Raw genomic sequence first — 16,916 nt, 5'->3', positions numbered from 1 at the left:
TGTTTGCATATATTTAGCATCTGTGGTTGTTTGTTTCTGTCTTGTTTATCAAACGAGACAGTGGACTTGATATAATGGGATCAAAATATTTACTGCAACTTTGACCGCTCTTGTCATCTGTCGTCTATTCTATTTCTGCCAATAGAGCCCCAATGAAATCCTACACACTTAAGGATGACTTTGCATTTATTCTTATATATGGATAACCCTAGAATATGGATAGCCCTAGGATATTCATGGTCCCCAGCCGTGTCCTCTGTCAGAATATAATGAAAACGGAGCGATCTATTACCACCGCTTTGAGAAGAAGTGGTGGTAATAGATGCACATTAGGGTCCGATGACAATGTCCTCATCAATCAGTTTTGCTTCTGTAGAACCACAACTGGCACTATGATTACAATAAGTACGGCACAAACCAACAAAACTATTCCAGAAAAGATTTTACAAAGTATTTTTCTCTTGTGTTCCGCTTCTTTCTTCTTCAGTAAAGAGTCAAATCCCGGTGTGTAGAGATCCTCCAGCCAAAAGTCCAGATCTCTCGGAGTCTTCTCTTCCTCCTGCAAAGAAAATGAAAATAGGCATCGCCATCAGTTGTTCATATCTACTGATGTGCGTTGCTTAGGGCCTTTGGGGCCCCTGGGGGTCAGTTGGTGTGAAGTCAGTGTAGCACCATCAACAATGTGAAATCAAACAATCTACAAAGTGTATCCCAATTCAGCTGTCCTCGATTGTGACCTTTTGGTTCCCCCCCCCCAAACAGCCATCCATCCTGTCGGTCACCCACAGCCTCTCCTCTCCACAAATCACCTTTAAATAATCGGCGAGGTTCCCGTGGATTGTTTGTGTGTCGTACTCCCTGACAGTCCAGGAGGGCTTGGACTTCTTGTTGTCGGCCGCTTCCATCGCTCTCATGTCCATGAACAGAGGGTTCCTTTTAATGTTGGACTTCAGAGTGTCTGGTGTGATGTGCTTCTCCAGGTATCTGTCCTCAAACCACACGGGAGGGGCCTCTGGGGATGGAGGGGCCCAGCTCTCAGTCTTTACCCTTTGCCCCCTCTGTGAAGACAGTAAGGCAGCAATTTTAATTCTCACCACATCCACCACACTTTCTTTAGACGAAGAGAAGACACCGGAGACACAAATACAACGGTGCCTAAACCAGAATACATCGAATACATGATGACCATCATTTCTGCATTTCATTTGTGCTTTCCTTGCTTTTATTTTGAAAGGATTCCTGACAGTGTCGATGCTTTTATACGCTTGTCCATCACCGCAGCTCAGAATAACATAACTGGCTTCAGTGATTTTAAAAGCAACATTGTGAGTTGTTGGTTGTTGTAGATTTCCCCCTTTAGAGCAATAGAGAAGTCTACCCTCCCTTCATTGGGCACCAACTCTGACTAGAACTGCACAATTCTACCACATAGGTGACCTACTTTAAGAAATTCCTGTTTTATTTTCGCTCCTCTTTGTTTTGGCTGGAAAAACAGTCTTATATTACTTTGAACTTTTACAGTGTATTACATATGGACATTACCGAACGTGCCTTCTGGACACAGGCCCACGGGCAATTATCACATTTTCCAGCAGATATCGGCGTTAGATCTCATCTCATATTATACACTCCTTTACGGTTCTAATGATGTTGAGTGAGAACTATTTTCACATGAACGCACTCGCATCCAGTCAGCAGTGAGTTGATAACCAGCTTCATGATAGCGGCTATCCAGGATCTCTGATCTGAGTATAAGAACTTTGTGATTTAGTTCATGTTGTACTTTCGTGGTGCAAATTCCCTGACACACATGCAATGAATCAAATGAGCAGGGTTTAAGGGTCGATGGTGTGATATGTTGTACGGACAGACTTATAGAGTTTGGACTTCCTTTCACTTGATTTTACTTTCCCGCTCTAGGGCCACCCTCTCTGTTTCCTGATCTGGATTATACATCAAATATTCCTCTGGATAAACACTGGATGCAGCACTGTCCTGTTCTCTTGTTTCAAGCTCACTATCTCCACGTAGCTCCAGGTGGTGATCATGATCTCTGCTAGAAGATCATTCATGAGGACTAAACGCACGTCATGAATCATGTCTTTGTGTTGGGTTGTCATGTGGAATAATTTTGTTAAGGAACAAAACACAGCTTTCGATGTCAAAGGGGAGAAACAAGAGCCAAAAGCATACAGAGAGATGACACGGACATTTCGTCCATACCTGAGAGTAGACTCTGTTCTGCCAGTGTTTCTGACTGGACACGACTGCCCCGACCTGGAACATGCCGTGTGTGGCCGGCAGCATCCCAACGTCCAGCTGGAGGAACTTCTCCGGATGGTTGTTGTTCGGCAGAACAGAGATGTCCATCCCGGCTGTGTTGCGCCGTCCACACTGAACGGCAGCCCGGCTGGATGCACATGCTCACTACAACTCGCGAGCTCTGTAATAATTCATGAAGAGCAAGATATTCATGAGCCGGTATCACTTGCAGGTGTGTGTAACCCAAACCTGACCATTAAGAGTCTGATGCTGAGAACCAACAGTGTCAGTGGACATGAGAGAGAGGTGGAGGCCCAGTGCCTTAGTTTACATGAGCAACATCTCTACCAGTCAACTGCGTTAAGTCCAGCGCAGACGCACAGTCCAGATTTTTTTTTCTTTTTTGTCGGAGCATTTCATTCATTGATAACTGTCGGGACATCATGAGAATTTCAAAAAAATATATCAAAAATGTTTTTGAGGACGATTACCAACCCTGCATGCCTTTAAGTACAAATGTTTGCTTGACCTGATTATTTTTCTTTAATTTTCATGATATATTTCATATATTTAAGGGTTCCAGCTTCTGAAGAATGAAGATTTGCTGCATTGGCGAAGACCCAACTGAAACTGTAGCGTTTATTTTTTTATTTATGAAAATCTTTGAGGGGCTAAAGGTGCTCAAAAACTCACCAAACTTGGCACACTCTTCAGACCTGTGGAAAGATTTGTCTCGGGCATGGGTGTATAAAAATGACTCAATAGCGCCCCCTACATGTTAGAGAGTAGTAGCTGTAAGTTTCACCTAAATCAATGAAATTTGGTGTAACAAGTGGAGACGTAGAAAAAAGCCTCGACCGTAAACCCATCAGGAACCCATCAGTCTAAAGACCTCAATAAAAAGTTATCAAGATCCACAATTTACTGTGGATCAGCACTTTGGCTCATGATGTAAGTTGTCGGTCAATCCATAACTTAACGTATTTTTTGTTTTAAACCAAATATAATTTTTCTGATCTGACCATGATCCGAAGACATCTTCATATGCAGGCAGAGAGAGAGAGAGAGAGAGAGAGAGAGAGAGAGAGAGAGAGAGAGAGAGAGAGAGAGAGAGAGAGAGAGAGAGAGAGAGAGAGAGAGAGAGAGAGAGAGAGAGCGAGAGAGCGAGAGAGCGAGAGAGAGAGAGAGAGAGGCCACGTAGAGGTGGATGGTGCAGCGGGGTTGCGCAGAAATCAACCAACGATGTAGCGTAAAGGAAGAGTGGAAAAGAATCCGGGGAACCTGACCAATAAGGCGGATATTGCAGCTCTACCTCTTACACATGTCCGATGTCGTCATCGGGAAACCACTATCGCACTGCCTCGTATCGCATCCCTGACACACACTATGGATCAGCAGAGGCTGGCAGTCCGGACTGATGCGGTAAGACTTGGGGCTTTTGCGGTGCAGGCTACGGCCACTACAGCGGGTGCATTTTACCTCCACTCACTGCAACCACTGCTGATTTCTGTCTCCTTTGACATCACCGCGATGGTGCTACAGATTCATCACGATATGGATTGTGCATATATATTCTCGCGTCTGTGCACATATTAAAATGCATTTAACCATTCGGAGCTTTGACAAAAAAAAGGAAAAAAGAAAAAAGCATGACGTTGTGTTAGCGGTCGCGTGTTCTGAGCTCAGCAGGTCCGGCTGATGACAAACGTGCTCCCGTCCTCGATCACTGACATCATCCGCATCAGGATCGTGGCTCGAGGCAGCAGTCGGGCTAATACGCAGTGTTTGCTAGCTCAGCGCGTTAATGCGACGTTCGTTCGGACTTGATGCATCGCACTGTTACGGTGTTACAGTTGTTTCTCCACCAGAGGAGACGGGCCCTGTGCACCGCAGTGTTGCGGAGGTTGCACGAGCTGTTCGGATTCTGTCGCGAGGAGACCCGGCAGAAAAGCCTAGCCAGATGTTGCAGAGTTGTACGGAGGCCGCAATACGTGTGCAGATAGACAGACAGATACGTAGATTGATCGATAGATTACTAAAATACTAACCGTAGCCTACATTAATTTACATTTGTATCTTAATCGTATAACTTTGGAAGAATTTTAAGAACTTCTTATATCAAATCTGCCTATAGGCCTGATGACAATTTTTAACTTTAATTATTGATGAGTTATCCCATTAATTGATGAAGCATTGTGCTGTACTGTGTCGAAAACTACTGACCAATCATCATCATCACATAACAGTCCAATCGCTTTAGTTTATCATCATGTCAAATGTAGAACAGTAGAAAACCATCAAGCTGGACCACATCTCGAGTATTTTTAGTAAGGAATCACTTTGCTTGGTGCTTTTGCCCCAGATGGTGATAAGATAAGTTTACAACTAATCATTTCAGAACTATCTTTTTGTGATTCATTCAACACAGTGAGACCAATAGAGAGGAACTCTTCTTCTCTTCTTCTCCGAAGCTGCAGCAGAAACCCAACACAGACCTATTGCCTAAACATCAATTAGTGAGTCAGTCACTTGTAGTGATTGTTTTAGCTTTTTTCCTGTTCGTTTTCTACAGTCAATTTTCTCAAATGTTTAAATATGCTTTTAAAGATGAAGACTCACTGAAGGGGGTGCTGTGGTTTTGAACGTTAAAAAATATGAACTCGCAAACTGCAATTAGCGATGCAGGGGTGGGACAGGAAGTTTAAAGAGCACACTGAAAAATGTGTTTTATGCTATATGTGACGCACACAAAATGTATGGTCACATTTTTGTTTATTTTATAGAACAAATGTCTGTGATTTTGCTAATAGTAATAAAACTTCCTCAGAAGTGTATTTCTATCTATGCCCAGTAGGTGGCAGTGCAGCGCTGTGGTTTGCCTCGCGGCCCTATACTTGTATGTGCGCGTGCAGCGTCTCCGCATAGCTCGAGAAGACATTGAATGAAGAAGCCACGTTTGCCTGTCTCATTATTTCCTGTTTTCTCAGGTTAGTGACTTGTAAAGTGCACCAAATATGACATATGAATTATGGACCAATGTTTAGTGAACATGTTTATAGATTACTTTGTTTCATGTAGTTGTTTAGTAGCTACGTGAGTGTTGTTTTAAGACTGACTGTCGAGTGCTCGCTAAACTCATAGTAGCCTTGCCTTACATCCCTAGTTTTTTTCAGATGTTGAATAGGATTTAGTTTTTGCTATTGGGGACATTATATAAGACTCATATGAGTACAATATCTGAAATGGAAATGTGCAGTCAATAACTTTTTTACCCACATACTTTCAGCTCAAGTAATGCATTACACCTGGGCTTTCCTCACTAAAACCCCTCACAGGTCTTCACTCCAGCAGAGCAGCAGGACAGAATCTTCACTCATTTCATTACTACTGGACAGAACTTTTTAAAAAGGAGGCCGAGTTATTCTGTTTATTAAAACCAGAAGATTGACAATTTAAGTCTTTTTTTCAATAGATTAATTGGCACTGCTTTTCTTGGGTCTGCCTCTGGATCTCCGGGCTAGTCCAGGTGATGTTTGTGTGCCCATCTCTACCAGGCTGGATTTGGGGTCTCGCAGTTGTTTTGGGACTTTTCTTCACTGCATTCACTTTCTGCTAATGTTGGCTCCACGAGCTCCAAATCCATTAAACCAGCCTGAATATGAAGAACATCGAAAGCCATCGATGAGTCTGTCTGTGGAGCAGATCTTCAGCTGTTTGAGGTCCTCCAGACGCTGAACTTGTGCTTGTAGCGCTTCCAGGTTCCTCTTCCTGGATGTGACCATGTGCTCGTTGAAGGCCTCTCTCTCCTCCTGAGGCACACCCAGTCGGCCCAGCAGCCAGCGGATCTTCTCCTGGTGAGCCTCGCACGTCGCCTCGTTCTCCACCTTGCGCTCTTCCAGCTGCCAAACAAGCAGTTTGAGTGAGTCTATCGAGAGGCAAAAAGAGTTCTCATCCTCACAGACCACGTCCAGCTCGATGCTGGTCTCGGGGACGTGGTCCAGCTCTCCCATGTCCAAGATGATCTGCCTTTTGACAAGACTCTCTTTGTTTCCTTCAGTCTTATTAGTGCCCCAATTGCTGGGTCTTCTCTCTGAGCCTTGACGAGCTCATCATGGTTAATAGTAGGCAGATGTCCTATCCCATGAGGTTCTGGGTCTTGTGCAAGATTAAGAGCTGCCACATAAGCAATGTCTTGTTTCTCTGCAGCTTGACTACTTTCCCACATTGCAAATACAGTTTCTTTGGACAATTCTTCGGTGCATTCTGTCACATACCTGTCAATGTCCAATGGTAGACGAGAGAAGGTGTCAGCATCAACATTGCTCTTCCCTGGTCGGTATCTGATATCAAATCGGAAGTCTGCGAGTTCACCTACCCATCTGTGACCAACGGCGTTTAGTTTGGCCGTGCTCATGACGTATGTTAGTGGGTTATTGTCCGTGTATATAAAACAGATAGTCCCTGAATTTCTCACAAACAGCCCATTTCAAAGTGAGGAACTCAAGCTTGCCAGAGTGAAGCCTGTAGTTCTACTCAGCCGGAGACAAAGTCCTTGAACCATAGGCGATGACTCTGTCTTCCTTCCTGGCGCGGGTGAAGCACTTCACCTAACCCTTGCTCTGAGGCATCAGTGTGTACGGTAAAGGGCAGGTCAAAGTCAGGGTATGCTAGTACAGGTGGGTTGATAAGCGTGTTAATGAGCTGGTGGAGGATACTTTGGTGCTCTATCGTCCACTGGACTGGGGACCTTGATGGAAGCTGGGCACCACCGCCGCAAAAACTCATGCATGAATGGGGGAAACTCCACATCAGGAATCAACTGCTGTACAGGCAGACAATGCAGCGATAACAACTCGTCCTCCCAACAAAGTACCACCCAGTGGCTTTAAAGCACCATGATGACATGGGTCATGTAGGAACTGAGAGAGTCCTTACCTTGGCGAGAGATAGGTTCTATTGGCCCTTTATGAAAAGAGGAGATGCCCCTGTATCAAAAAGAAGAAACCTGTCACCCTCATCAGAGCACCAATGGGAAGTATCACCAGCACTTCACCACTGGAACTGGTCTCCATTGACTACATGCATTTAGAGACGAGCAAGGGAGGTTATGAATACATCTTGGTTGTCATAGACCATTTCACCAGATTTGCCCAAGCGTATCCAACGAGGAACAAGTCTGGAAGAACAGCTGCCAAAAGAATCTTCAACGACTTCATTCCCCGCTTTTGATACCCAGCCAAGCTACATGACCAGGGCAGAGAGTTCGAAAATTAACTATTCAAAACTCTACAACAACTAACCACAGTAAGCCACTCCAGGACAACACCTTACCATCCTCAGAGTACAGCTGAGGCTGAAGGGAATATCAGTCGGCATTTCATCCTAATAAACCAAAGTACTGGACTAAATTAAAGTGAAGGGATCATCCACGTTATTGCAATTTATGCTGAGGGTACATGAAAGGCTGATTTCACAGCAATCCATCCAGTAGTTGTTGAGACATTTAAGACGAGCCAACCGAGTGGCAAGGTGGCATAGTAACATCCACCCATGATTCACTGCTGTGAAAATAGATTTAACTATGCACACAGAGCTTTCTTGTCTTTGATCAAATGTTGGATGTTTACAGGGAACATTGAGTATGCTGGGTATTTATACCTTCTTAGACTTCATTTGAAGCATTTTAGGTTTCTGATCAGTCTGCTGTCTGCACAGATGTGTCTTTGAGTCTTCCCCACACCTGCCATTCTCAGTCATTTCTGTAGTCCTTAGAGGAGCAGCAGCTTATAGCTGCCTCGACACTGCTGCATTTAAACCCTGCCTGCAGGGTTTGGCTTCTCCGTCTCATCAACAGTAATGAATAATTACAGCATGATGTGTATCCTCTATTTTCGTCACAGACTTTACCAACTCATAGCTCATTATACATTTGATCATGTTCTTTGTTTTGTTTCCATCTGTTGATGCATATTTAGGCTTCTCAAAAGGAGGATAAGAGCTTACCATGTTCCTGAAGCTTTAACAGGATACTACATGTGTTACACGGTGGTTGTAGGCCAGTTGATGCATCCTATGAAAAACTGAACCGAAAAAGCTATTTAGTCCTGGAAAGGCCACCTTTTTGGAGAAGGAATATCTGTAGTTACTTGTTCTTCAAGGGAGGATAAATGATTGCAGATACAGTATTAGTTGCTGGTGAATTAGGCTGCTCAGTTTGCAGTAGCTGTCTCTGTATTTAGATTTCTAGCCTATATTGCCAATGTATCTTGGAGCAGTGGTGTCGTCAGCAGAATAGTGAAGCCAATGCAGAAGTGTCTTAACCTTGCATTCTTTCTAATGGCCGTCAGGGGGTGATAGTTTCAAGTCTTCTTTAATACAGCATGATGTTCATTTGGTAAAGTATGGTCCGAGTTAATAGACCATAAAGCAGGGTATGCTTTAGGGCGGGGCTACACAGTGATTGACAGGTCGCTACAGCTACCAGAGACGTATACCACATCTTTACGTCCCTCCTCTGCATTCCAAATATGGTAACTTCCATTTACTGGTTGCAAAACACCCGAACTCGGGGCTTCATAACAGCAAGCCCAAACCAATCGGTGACGTCACGACAACTACGTCCACTTCTTATACAGTCTGTGGTTGTTATACGCATTTTGCCTGGCCCTTGAGTGTGGCCCTTTGGAACAGGTATAAACACTTTTGCCTTGAGACATGTTCTTCAAAAACTTCATATAAACTAGTAATGTTAAGCATACTAACCCCTTTAATCTTTACATTTTTTATTTTCTGCTTTTCTTTGTCACGTATGTGACATATTATGACCCCAAAACCGAGGTATAAAACAAACCATCGATTCTGCCTATGCTTATTGACAGATAGCAGCTATCGCACTTTAAATGTTTTGACTGTAAATCTCTCTGTAAGTCTCACATCAGGCTGTGAGCAGCGAGAATAGGAACATCAGCATGACCTTTACAAACACTCCTATTCCCCAACTCCCTACTCGCTTCAAGCTGGCACATATACAGCAGTGGAACAGAGCTCCCCTCGAAGTGTAAATGCTTCATGTATAGTGTAGTGTGTGTCTTGATGTTGGGGGAGGGTAAGCCTAGAGAGCTTGAATTAGTTCTGCCCGGAGAGACATTTTCTAGGGTGTTCAGTGCCAGTGGTGCAGTGTTGCAGTGCACTGAGAGCAGCTCCATAGCAAATACCCACAATGCACCATACAAAACAGTGCTCACTATGATCACTGACCAGAAGTAACACTACTACACTTCCCCTTCTATTACACTGGATAGTCAAGGGACCAGTTTGAGGCAGTTGTTTCTGAGCTTTCGCATCAACCAATCACTTTGTGCAGAATGAGTTGAGCACTTATATCTATCTATATATCTATATAGTCCGAGCCAAGACTCTGGCAACTTCAAAGGCAAGCGCAGACCAAAACTACTCCTTCCGTTCTTACCTTTCACAATAAAAGCCCTGGATATATAATATTTGTAGACGAGAATTTGCTTTTTCTAGTTGTTTATTCATCACGCTGCAGGTGTGTAAAGGCTGTTACTCCTGTCACAAAATATATGAGATACTATTACTGGAAAGTGTAAATTGGCTGATTCCAGGAGTACGTGTTTGATGTGTCAGTGTTGCAATTTGAATGAGTCATCATCATTCTAGGAAGAGCTGTTTTTTGTTTTGAATGTGTTGTTTTGGGAAAAAACTGTTCAACATCATCTTTGTCGATCATGAAAAATGATTCGTGAAAATAGAAAGCAGGGTTAGGAATTGAAAGCTGGGTTTGGTTTGCATCCATTTCCAAATATAACCATTCCACCACAATGTTAACATGTGGGCTGATAGTATTTACAGTATGGTAGACTTGTAGTTTTGTTTGTTAACATTCAATTTGAACATGACCTTCACTGAACGGCTGCCTGCTCTCTGACAGTTGTACTCCTTTAAAAGGACATTTACAAATGTGCACTCGGCTGCAGTTGCCACAGGATTTTAGGAAGACATCAGCCATGTCAACAGCATAACCATTCTCCATCTGCTCCGTTCTGAGCGTCTGCTCGACCAGTTGCTCAATCTGGGTCAGCTTCTTTCTCCTACGGGGGTCTCACACAGGTTGCAGCAGCTTGTATTCTGTATTATTATGTATGTATTATGTCTTTCAATTCCTGCATACTTTTAAACTCCTGCCTTTTAAATCATATGTGAAATTCATGTAGTAGCGAGTGCAGTCATTGAGATCAGAGGCACCAAATAGCATCATTTATCATTCACTGGGTTACAAGTCATGAGTGACTGGCACCAAATTAAAGGCTTTTCACTGCATTTTGCTAATCCTTGACTTAAGCCAATGTAAGGCCTCATCACTGAAAATGGTGGCTGACCTATGACCCATGACCGAGGGCCAGGGTTTGATTTCATCATTGGTGGGGACATATGGCTTGGGTTCTTCCCGCAGGGGATTTTGAGCATCAAACACTTAATTTCCTACATTCTGGTGATTATTTTCTGCATCAGTTCATGTTGTAAATATCTTTATTAATGTAAAGGAAAAGACAAAATTCGGGATCAGATGGCAATTATAATACAATGGAATATAATGCAGTAAGGCTCTTCAGCATTTTGAGTTGCTTTCAAATATTAATTGTCCTGTAAATCAACATCTCTCATGTAATGTCATCTCTGCTGAGTCAACACATGTGGGCATGCGTCGTTTACTCTTGCATCCTCTTTTGTCACTTTTTGGGGGGTAAGACACCTCTTTAAAAGAGCATGAGGCACTAATTCACCTCATTCATTGATTCATTTGAATGAACTTTAACAGCTCATATGTTAAAAAAAGTTTCAAAAGTTACAGCACATTCAAAACACATATGTTATTCTTTGAGAAGTCATAATATCTTGAAAAAAAGCAATATTACTTTAATGAATGAATAATTCAATTAGAATAAAGTCATAGTATTTAGTATATCTGCCCTGTAGTCTGCTGTGCATGACGTTATCTCTGCTGATATGGTAGTGTCCCCTTCTGACCGTCATGTGTGCTGCAGTGCAGGCAACAGAAGAAAGGGGCCGCAATATGCAGCCGGTCACACCAGAAGCACATTTCTCCCAAGCGGCAACTTCCGGTGCAGAGAAATGAAGCTGCTTTACCAGAGCCTTGTCAGCTCCACCAATGAACAACCTCTTTTCACACTTTTGGATTAGCCAGGAGTTAGTCTGTGTCGTCACTGCCAGAGCCACCCACTTTGAGCTTCACAACGGCTAAGGTTAGAATGAAGTTTATGTTCAGTTCGGGTAGGGTAGGGTAGGGTAGTCATTTAGTTGTGATGGTTAAGGCATGGGTTAGGGGCAAGATAAGGCAATATAACATGGACACATACATCCTCACAAGTATAGTACAAATGTATCACAACACAAATCAGAATATACCATCAATATTATTTGTAAAAAGCTGTGCTTTCAATCTTGTCTGTAGCCTTACTTATAGTCTCACACTGATACTGTCTCATGATAACAGAGGCTTGACAAAACTAAAATACTTTGACTTCAGAATTGGTGACTTTTGTTGGACTTGATGCACTCCTCCGGCCCATCAGGAAGGTCCTTGGATTAGCAGCAGCATATTCAGAGACAGACAGACAAAGAGCAAGAGTTCAGTTCAACCGGAAGCTCGGCAGCATTTGTCGAGTAAACAAACACTTATACATCGTGTGTATCCTTGAGGTCTAACTAGAGTGCCGAGTGCATTTTTTTTCCTAAAATACATCAGAAAAGCCTTTTTGTTGTACTTTCAAATCCTGTATTGTTGATATCTGTTTGCTTGCTACTGTCTTCTTCTTTCCTGCCTTTGCTGGCACATTGCCACGACTGTTGGCGCACTACCACAACTCAGTGCAAATTGGTATGACAGCGCAAAACTGTCCACAGGAATGTGTATTGCATTTCTGCATGCTGTGATGCAAACAAAATGGCTCAATGGGGCGTGTAGAAACTCCTCAGGTTACCATAACGTCTGCACTACCTGATATTGATGCAAAGTTGTGGGCCTGTAAAGCCTATTAGTACATTGACATTGTATCAGTAAAGTTCACTTTATTAGTTGCAGTTTTGCAAGACAAAAGGATCCTTGATAACATCACTACTGTATTGTGAGAATAACCAGTGCTACATGCCAAATATAGATTTAGACTCATGTATTTATATTTGGCCATACTTTTGATGCGATTCTCATCATTGAAGATATTATCAACGTCATCATTATCAACAAAGCATGAAGTCAAAACTCATTAGAGCTAATTATTTCAGCCTAGATGAATATGCTCTTACAGAGAAAGACATCAGGAACATGTGATGTGATGAGCTCATTTTTTTGTGTCAGTTTAATTCTTTAAAAATACTTCAAGCTTTAGTAACAACAGGAGTATTCAGTGTTTATGGAAGTTAAGAAGCTGTAAATGCTTTTAGTCAGTTTTAAGATTACAATTCAGTGGACATCCCATTTCTACGCAGGCAAACTAAGTGACATGTTTCCCCACAAATGTAACCGTTGGTACTTGACTGCTGAACAAAACAAATCACATCACTGTCAAAAGATTATTTGGAAATTCACATAGTTTCTACATAATCCTGAACATGCAGAGAAGAACTAACATTCAGATATAAATATTGACATCTCTCGATGTTAGTGAAGGATTCAGCCCATCTATTCTGGCTAAAGCTAAAGTTCCCCAGAAATCTTTCACCACCCCATAACCACCAATTAGAACACCAAAACATATTTCATCAAACAAACCTGTCAGCATGTTTCTACATTAAAGATAATTGCAAGCAGAAAATACATAGACTAATTTGCAATACAGCTCTTTTTTGTACCACAACCAAACCTGCTCATATATTGAATCATATACATATTCTAAATTGTAGTTATTATTTCTGCCATAGTTTAGTCAAGAGACTAATTTGTAAAAAGTAACCCATACTGAATAGTATTTATTCTCCATGGGTACTTGGTGGAACACATTTGTATTGCCTGGTTTATTGTCCCTAACTACAATTCTTTGTTCACCTCTCTAGGCAACATCAGCATTAAAGCAACTTGATGGCGAAAACTAGAGGAGTCCCTTTAAGATGACACGCACAGACCCTCCTGACATACTGGTATCAACTGTGCATCGAGATATTAAAGTGGTCTCCATTTCTTCACACTACAAGTCCTTGCAACCCTCCAAACAATGTGATTCTATACATTACAGCACACTGGAGGACAGTAAGAGCAAAGTCAATAAGAGACACTGTCGTTCCTTTGACTACAGGTCATTGGAGTACCCAAAATCACACAAGTACTCAATGGAGTCCCCATACAAGAAGGCTGATAGGCATGCAGCCAACCCAGATGTTGCCTGGAACGCCTTGGGCCGCCAGCAGAGATACCGCTTTTCTGCTCCAGACATTTTCAGCCATAGATTAACTCCTCAACCAATGGCTGCAGATATGACCAGTGAAGTCATTGTCCCCGAACAAAAAAGAAGGACCAGGTCCAAAAGTGCCCCTCGAGTCCAGACCAGTCTCACCCCTGTGTCTTTTGAAGGGTCCTCATCTTCAGGGAGGAAGGGCAGGGAGTCCCAAAGGGCTCCAAGAGACTCTCGCTGGAGGCCTGAAGTATCACCGCGTAGGGAGTCCTCCCACGCAGCAACTAGGGCTCATATGCATGACGTCCATCCAATTAAGTTGCAGCCTCAAATGAGTGACAGCAGTAGATACTCACCAAGCTATGCTGCTGATAATTCTGAGGATGGAGGGCTGGATAAACCAGCAACTAGTCCTCATGTCAGGTGTCGAGTTGACATAAAACCTGATGATGTAGCATTACATCATTCAGGACGAAAACAGGCTACACATCAAGTGGACATACCCTGGCAGAGGCACCACAGTGGGGGGAGTAGGAGTCTGACTGTGCCACGCCATTTTGCCTACTCAAGAACACCAACTCCCACCGATTCATTAGGCACAGAGGGTAGGCAAGCTTATCAATATTCCCGCAGCATGCCAAATAGTTGCATACAACCCATGGAGATTCCCTTGCAAAGAATGCCTTCATCAGGTGATTACCATGGAAGGGAACGCAGAGCTCATTCCAGTCCCAATGTGCCAACTAAGTTCTTTTATGCAGATGATCCAGGGAGATATGTGACTACTGCTCCTCCTCAACCAAGTTCTAGCTTTCATGATGAACGTTACACACCAGGACAAACGTATACGCCAAAAGTGCAATATGTGCAAGATCCAAGGACTCGAATGGTGCATGCTGTAACTACAAGACCCTATTATCCTGAGATGGAGCCCTATCAATACTCTGTGCCGACAGGGTATCCCAAACCCTATGCAGCAAATGAACCCGGGCCATACATCATACAGACACCTCCAACAAGAATATTTTGTGGGGATGATCCAAGATCTTATCCAATCCAGACTGCTCCTCCAAGGATTTATTATTCCAGTGACATGTATGCAATGCCTCCAGAGCATCATATTCCAGCAAGGGCGTATTACACGGAAGGCCGGAGACATGCTAGAGTTATTCCGGCACAAACAGATGACTGGTATGGCTCAGATGCATCTGGTTATTCCACCAATCCTGCCTCTTATGTATCTCAAGTCACCCCAACCAGAGTCCGTCAAGAGCCTGTGTTAACACCATGGTATGCCAACCCATGTGTAGAACCTCAAAGAATTGGCACAGAATCAAAATCGTACTCAAGGTCCTGGGACAATATTCTCAACTCTCGTGTAGAGAGGGAACAACCTCTTCCTGTACAGCGGGGTCAGAGCTATGATGATCTTCTTGACTCCAGGAAGCCTGCAGCAGTCACAGGTGACAAACCAGAACCAGTGGTAGTCAATCTCTCCAGTTCACCAAGACGCTATGCAGCCTTATCAATGTCTGATAGCTCACTAATTGACAAAAGCCCGACAGAGACATCAAAGAGCACTAATAGTAAACTCTGGTTTGTCACTCCTGAGATAACAATCACTGATAATGACATTAGACCAGGGAAACTTATTAAGGCTGAAGGACGGTCAGCCAGTTGGGACATTCTTGACTCCAGAACCACCGAGGGTCCAGAACCATTTCAGCGAGACTTTGAGAGCTCAACCAAAGAGAAGATACATGACAATGCCTCACTACAGCAAAGCCTTGAACAACTTGATGAGCTTCTAGCAGATCTTGTGACTGATTACAAGCCACCCAGTAGAAGGGCAAGTGAGGACATTCTTGATCAGCTAAAGAAGTTGATTGATGAGGAAGAAGCAGTATCTCTGTCCAGAAAGAGCTCAAAGGCATATACAGATGAACCAGCTCCCCTTGACAAGCAGCCAACCTCAATAAGAATGAATCCTGATGCTTTTCGAGACATGGACGGAGCCAGTGATGCAATGAAGAGTGCAGATGAGTGCTCTCCAGATCAGAGCCCAGATGAGGATGATACAATGATGTGCTCGAACAACAAATGCCGGAGGACGGAGACCCTGTTCAATGCTTGCCTATATTTTAAATCCTGCCACAGCTGCTACACTTACTACTGCTCTCGTAACTGCCGCAGGGAGGACTGGGACATTCATAAAGAAAGCTGTCTGTATGGCAGAATTAGCAGCATATGTCGTCACATCATTAAACACTGCCGGGAGACTGTTGAAGTCCACAAAGCCTTCTCCCGTATTGCCAAGGTTGGCTATCTTTCTCGAGGTAGAGGAGTTCTATTCCTTGGTTTTCCAAATCCAGTGTCATCCAGTAAATTCCTGCAGTATGGCCTGGAGAGTCTACTTATGTCTCCTACATACCTGTCTCTCCGAGAGCTTGAAAGCTTCAAGGACAACTTAGGGGAGTACTGTAAGGAGCTACACGAAGCTGGTACCGAGTACGACCCTAACGAATGTTTCATCTTGAATGTATCCATTGCTGTTGGTGACCAGTTACCTGAGGGGCCATCTCCAAGAAACCAAGCTCCAACTGTCAGAAAATATGCAAAGGTAGCACTGGCTTCCTTCAGCCCTGAGAGAAAGGTTCACAAGAAAGAGAGTGACATGGAAACACTGATCCTCACCCCACCCCCTGGAACAGCAGATATCGACAAAGAGGGAGAGGAAGGCAGGAAGGCCAGGGAAATCTGTTTTATAAATATACAACGGGAGTTAAGGATTCGAGGGGTTTTCCTACGCCATGAATACCCACAGGTATATCAGCAGCTCTGTGAGTTTGTGGAAAGTAACAGAAGGTTCACACCCACAACTATTTATCCTATCGATAAGAGGACCGGCAAACAATTCATGTGCATGATTATGGCTGCCTCGGAGCCCAGGACGTTGGACTGGGTCGGCACCCCGCATCTCCTTGATGACATTATTTAAGCGCACCTTTTGCTGTAAATATATATGTATAGAAATACATATATATTGTTTCACATATTTATATATCAATCCTATTACACACATTTGTAGATAAGTATTTTGTTAACAGAATGATATATATTCATGTCTGCTTGATCAGTATTATTCTTTTTCAGAATATTTCCTGTCAGGTGCAGAATGAGTATAGTACATTATTTGTTTTAATCTTTTTAACAAGCACATACCTTTTA

The 16,916-nt window shown here is 43.2% G+C and overlaps 2 protein-coding genes across 2 annotated transcripts; one reads left to right on the top strand and one right to left on the bottom strand.

The window, feature by feature from the left end:
* Positions 1-358: 358 nt before the first annotated feature.
* minar2 (membrane integral NOTCH2 associated receptor 2) lies at positions 359-2,370 on the bottom strand (the record flags this gene model as incomplete). The annotated part of the gene is made up of 3 exons (XM_079289061.1): positions 359-559; positions 810-1,058; positions 2,224-2,370. The coding sequence occupies 3 exons, from the start codon at positions 2,368-2,370 to the stop codon at positions 359-361; spliced, it is 597 nt and encodes a 198-aa protein (XP_079145187.1).
* An 11,037-nt stretch (positions 2,371-13,407) lies between these two features.
* On the top strand, positions 13,408-16,686 carry ajm1 (apical junction component 1 homolog; the record flags this gene model as incomplete). Its single annotated transcript, XM_079288790.1, has 1 exon — positions 13,408-16,686. One exon carries the CDS (start codon positions 13,408-13,410, stop codon positions 16,684-16,686), a length of 3,279 nt encoding a protein of 1,092 aa, XP_079144916.1.
* Between the last annotated feature and the right edge of the window lie 230 nt (positions 16,687-16,916).

This window comes from Melanostigma gelatinosum (genome assembly GCF_949748355.1).
Source record: "Melanostigma gelatinosum genome assembly, chromosome: 18".
Taxonomy (NCBI): Eukaryota; Metazoa; Chordata; class Actinopteri; order Perciformes; family Zoarcidae; genus Melanostigma; species Melanostigma gelatinosum.
This window is presented reverse-complemented; position numbering and strand designations above follow the sequence as displayed.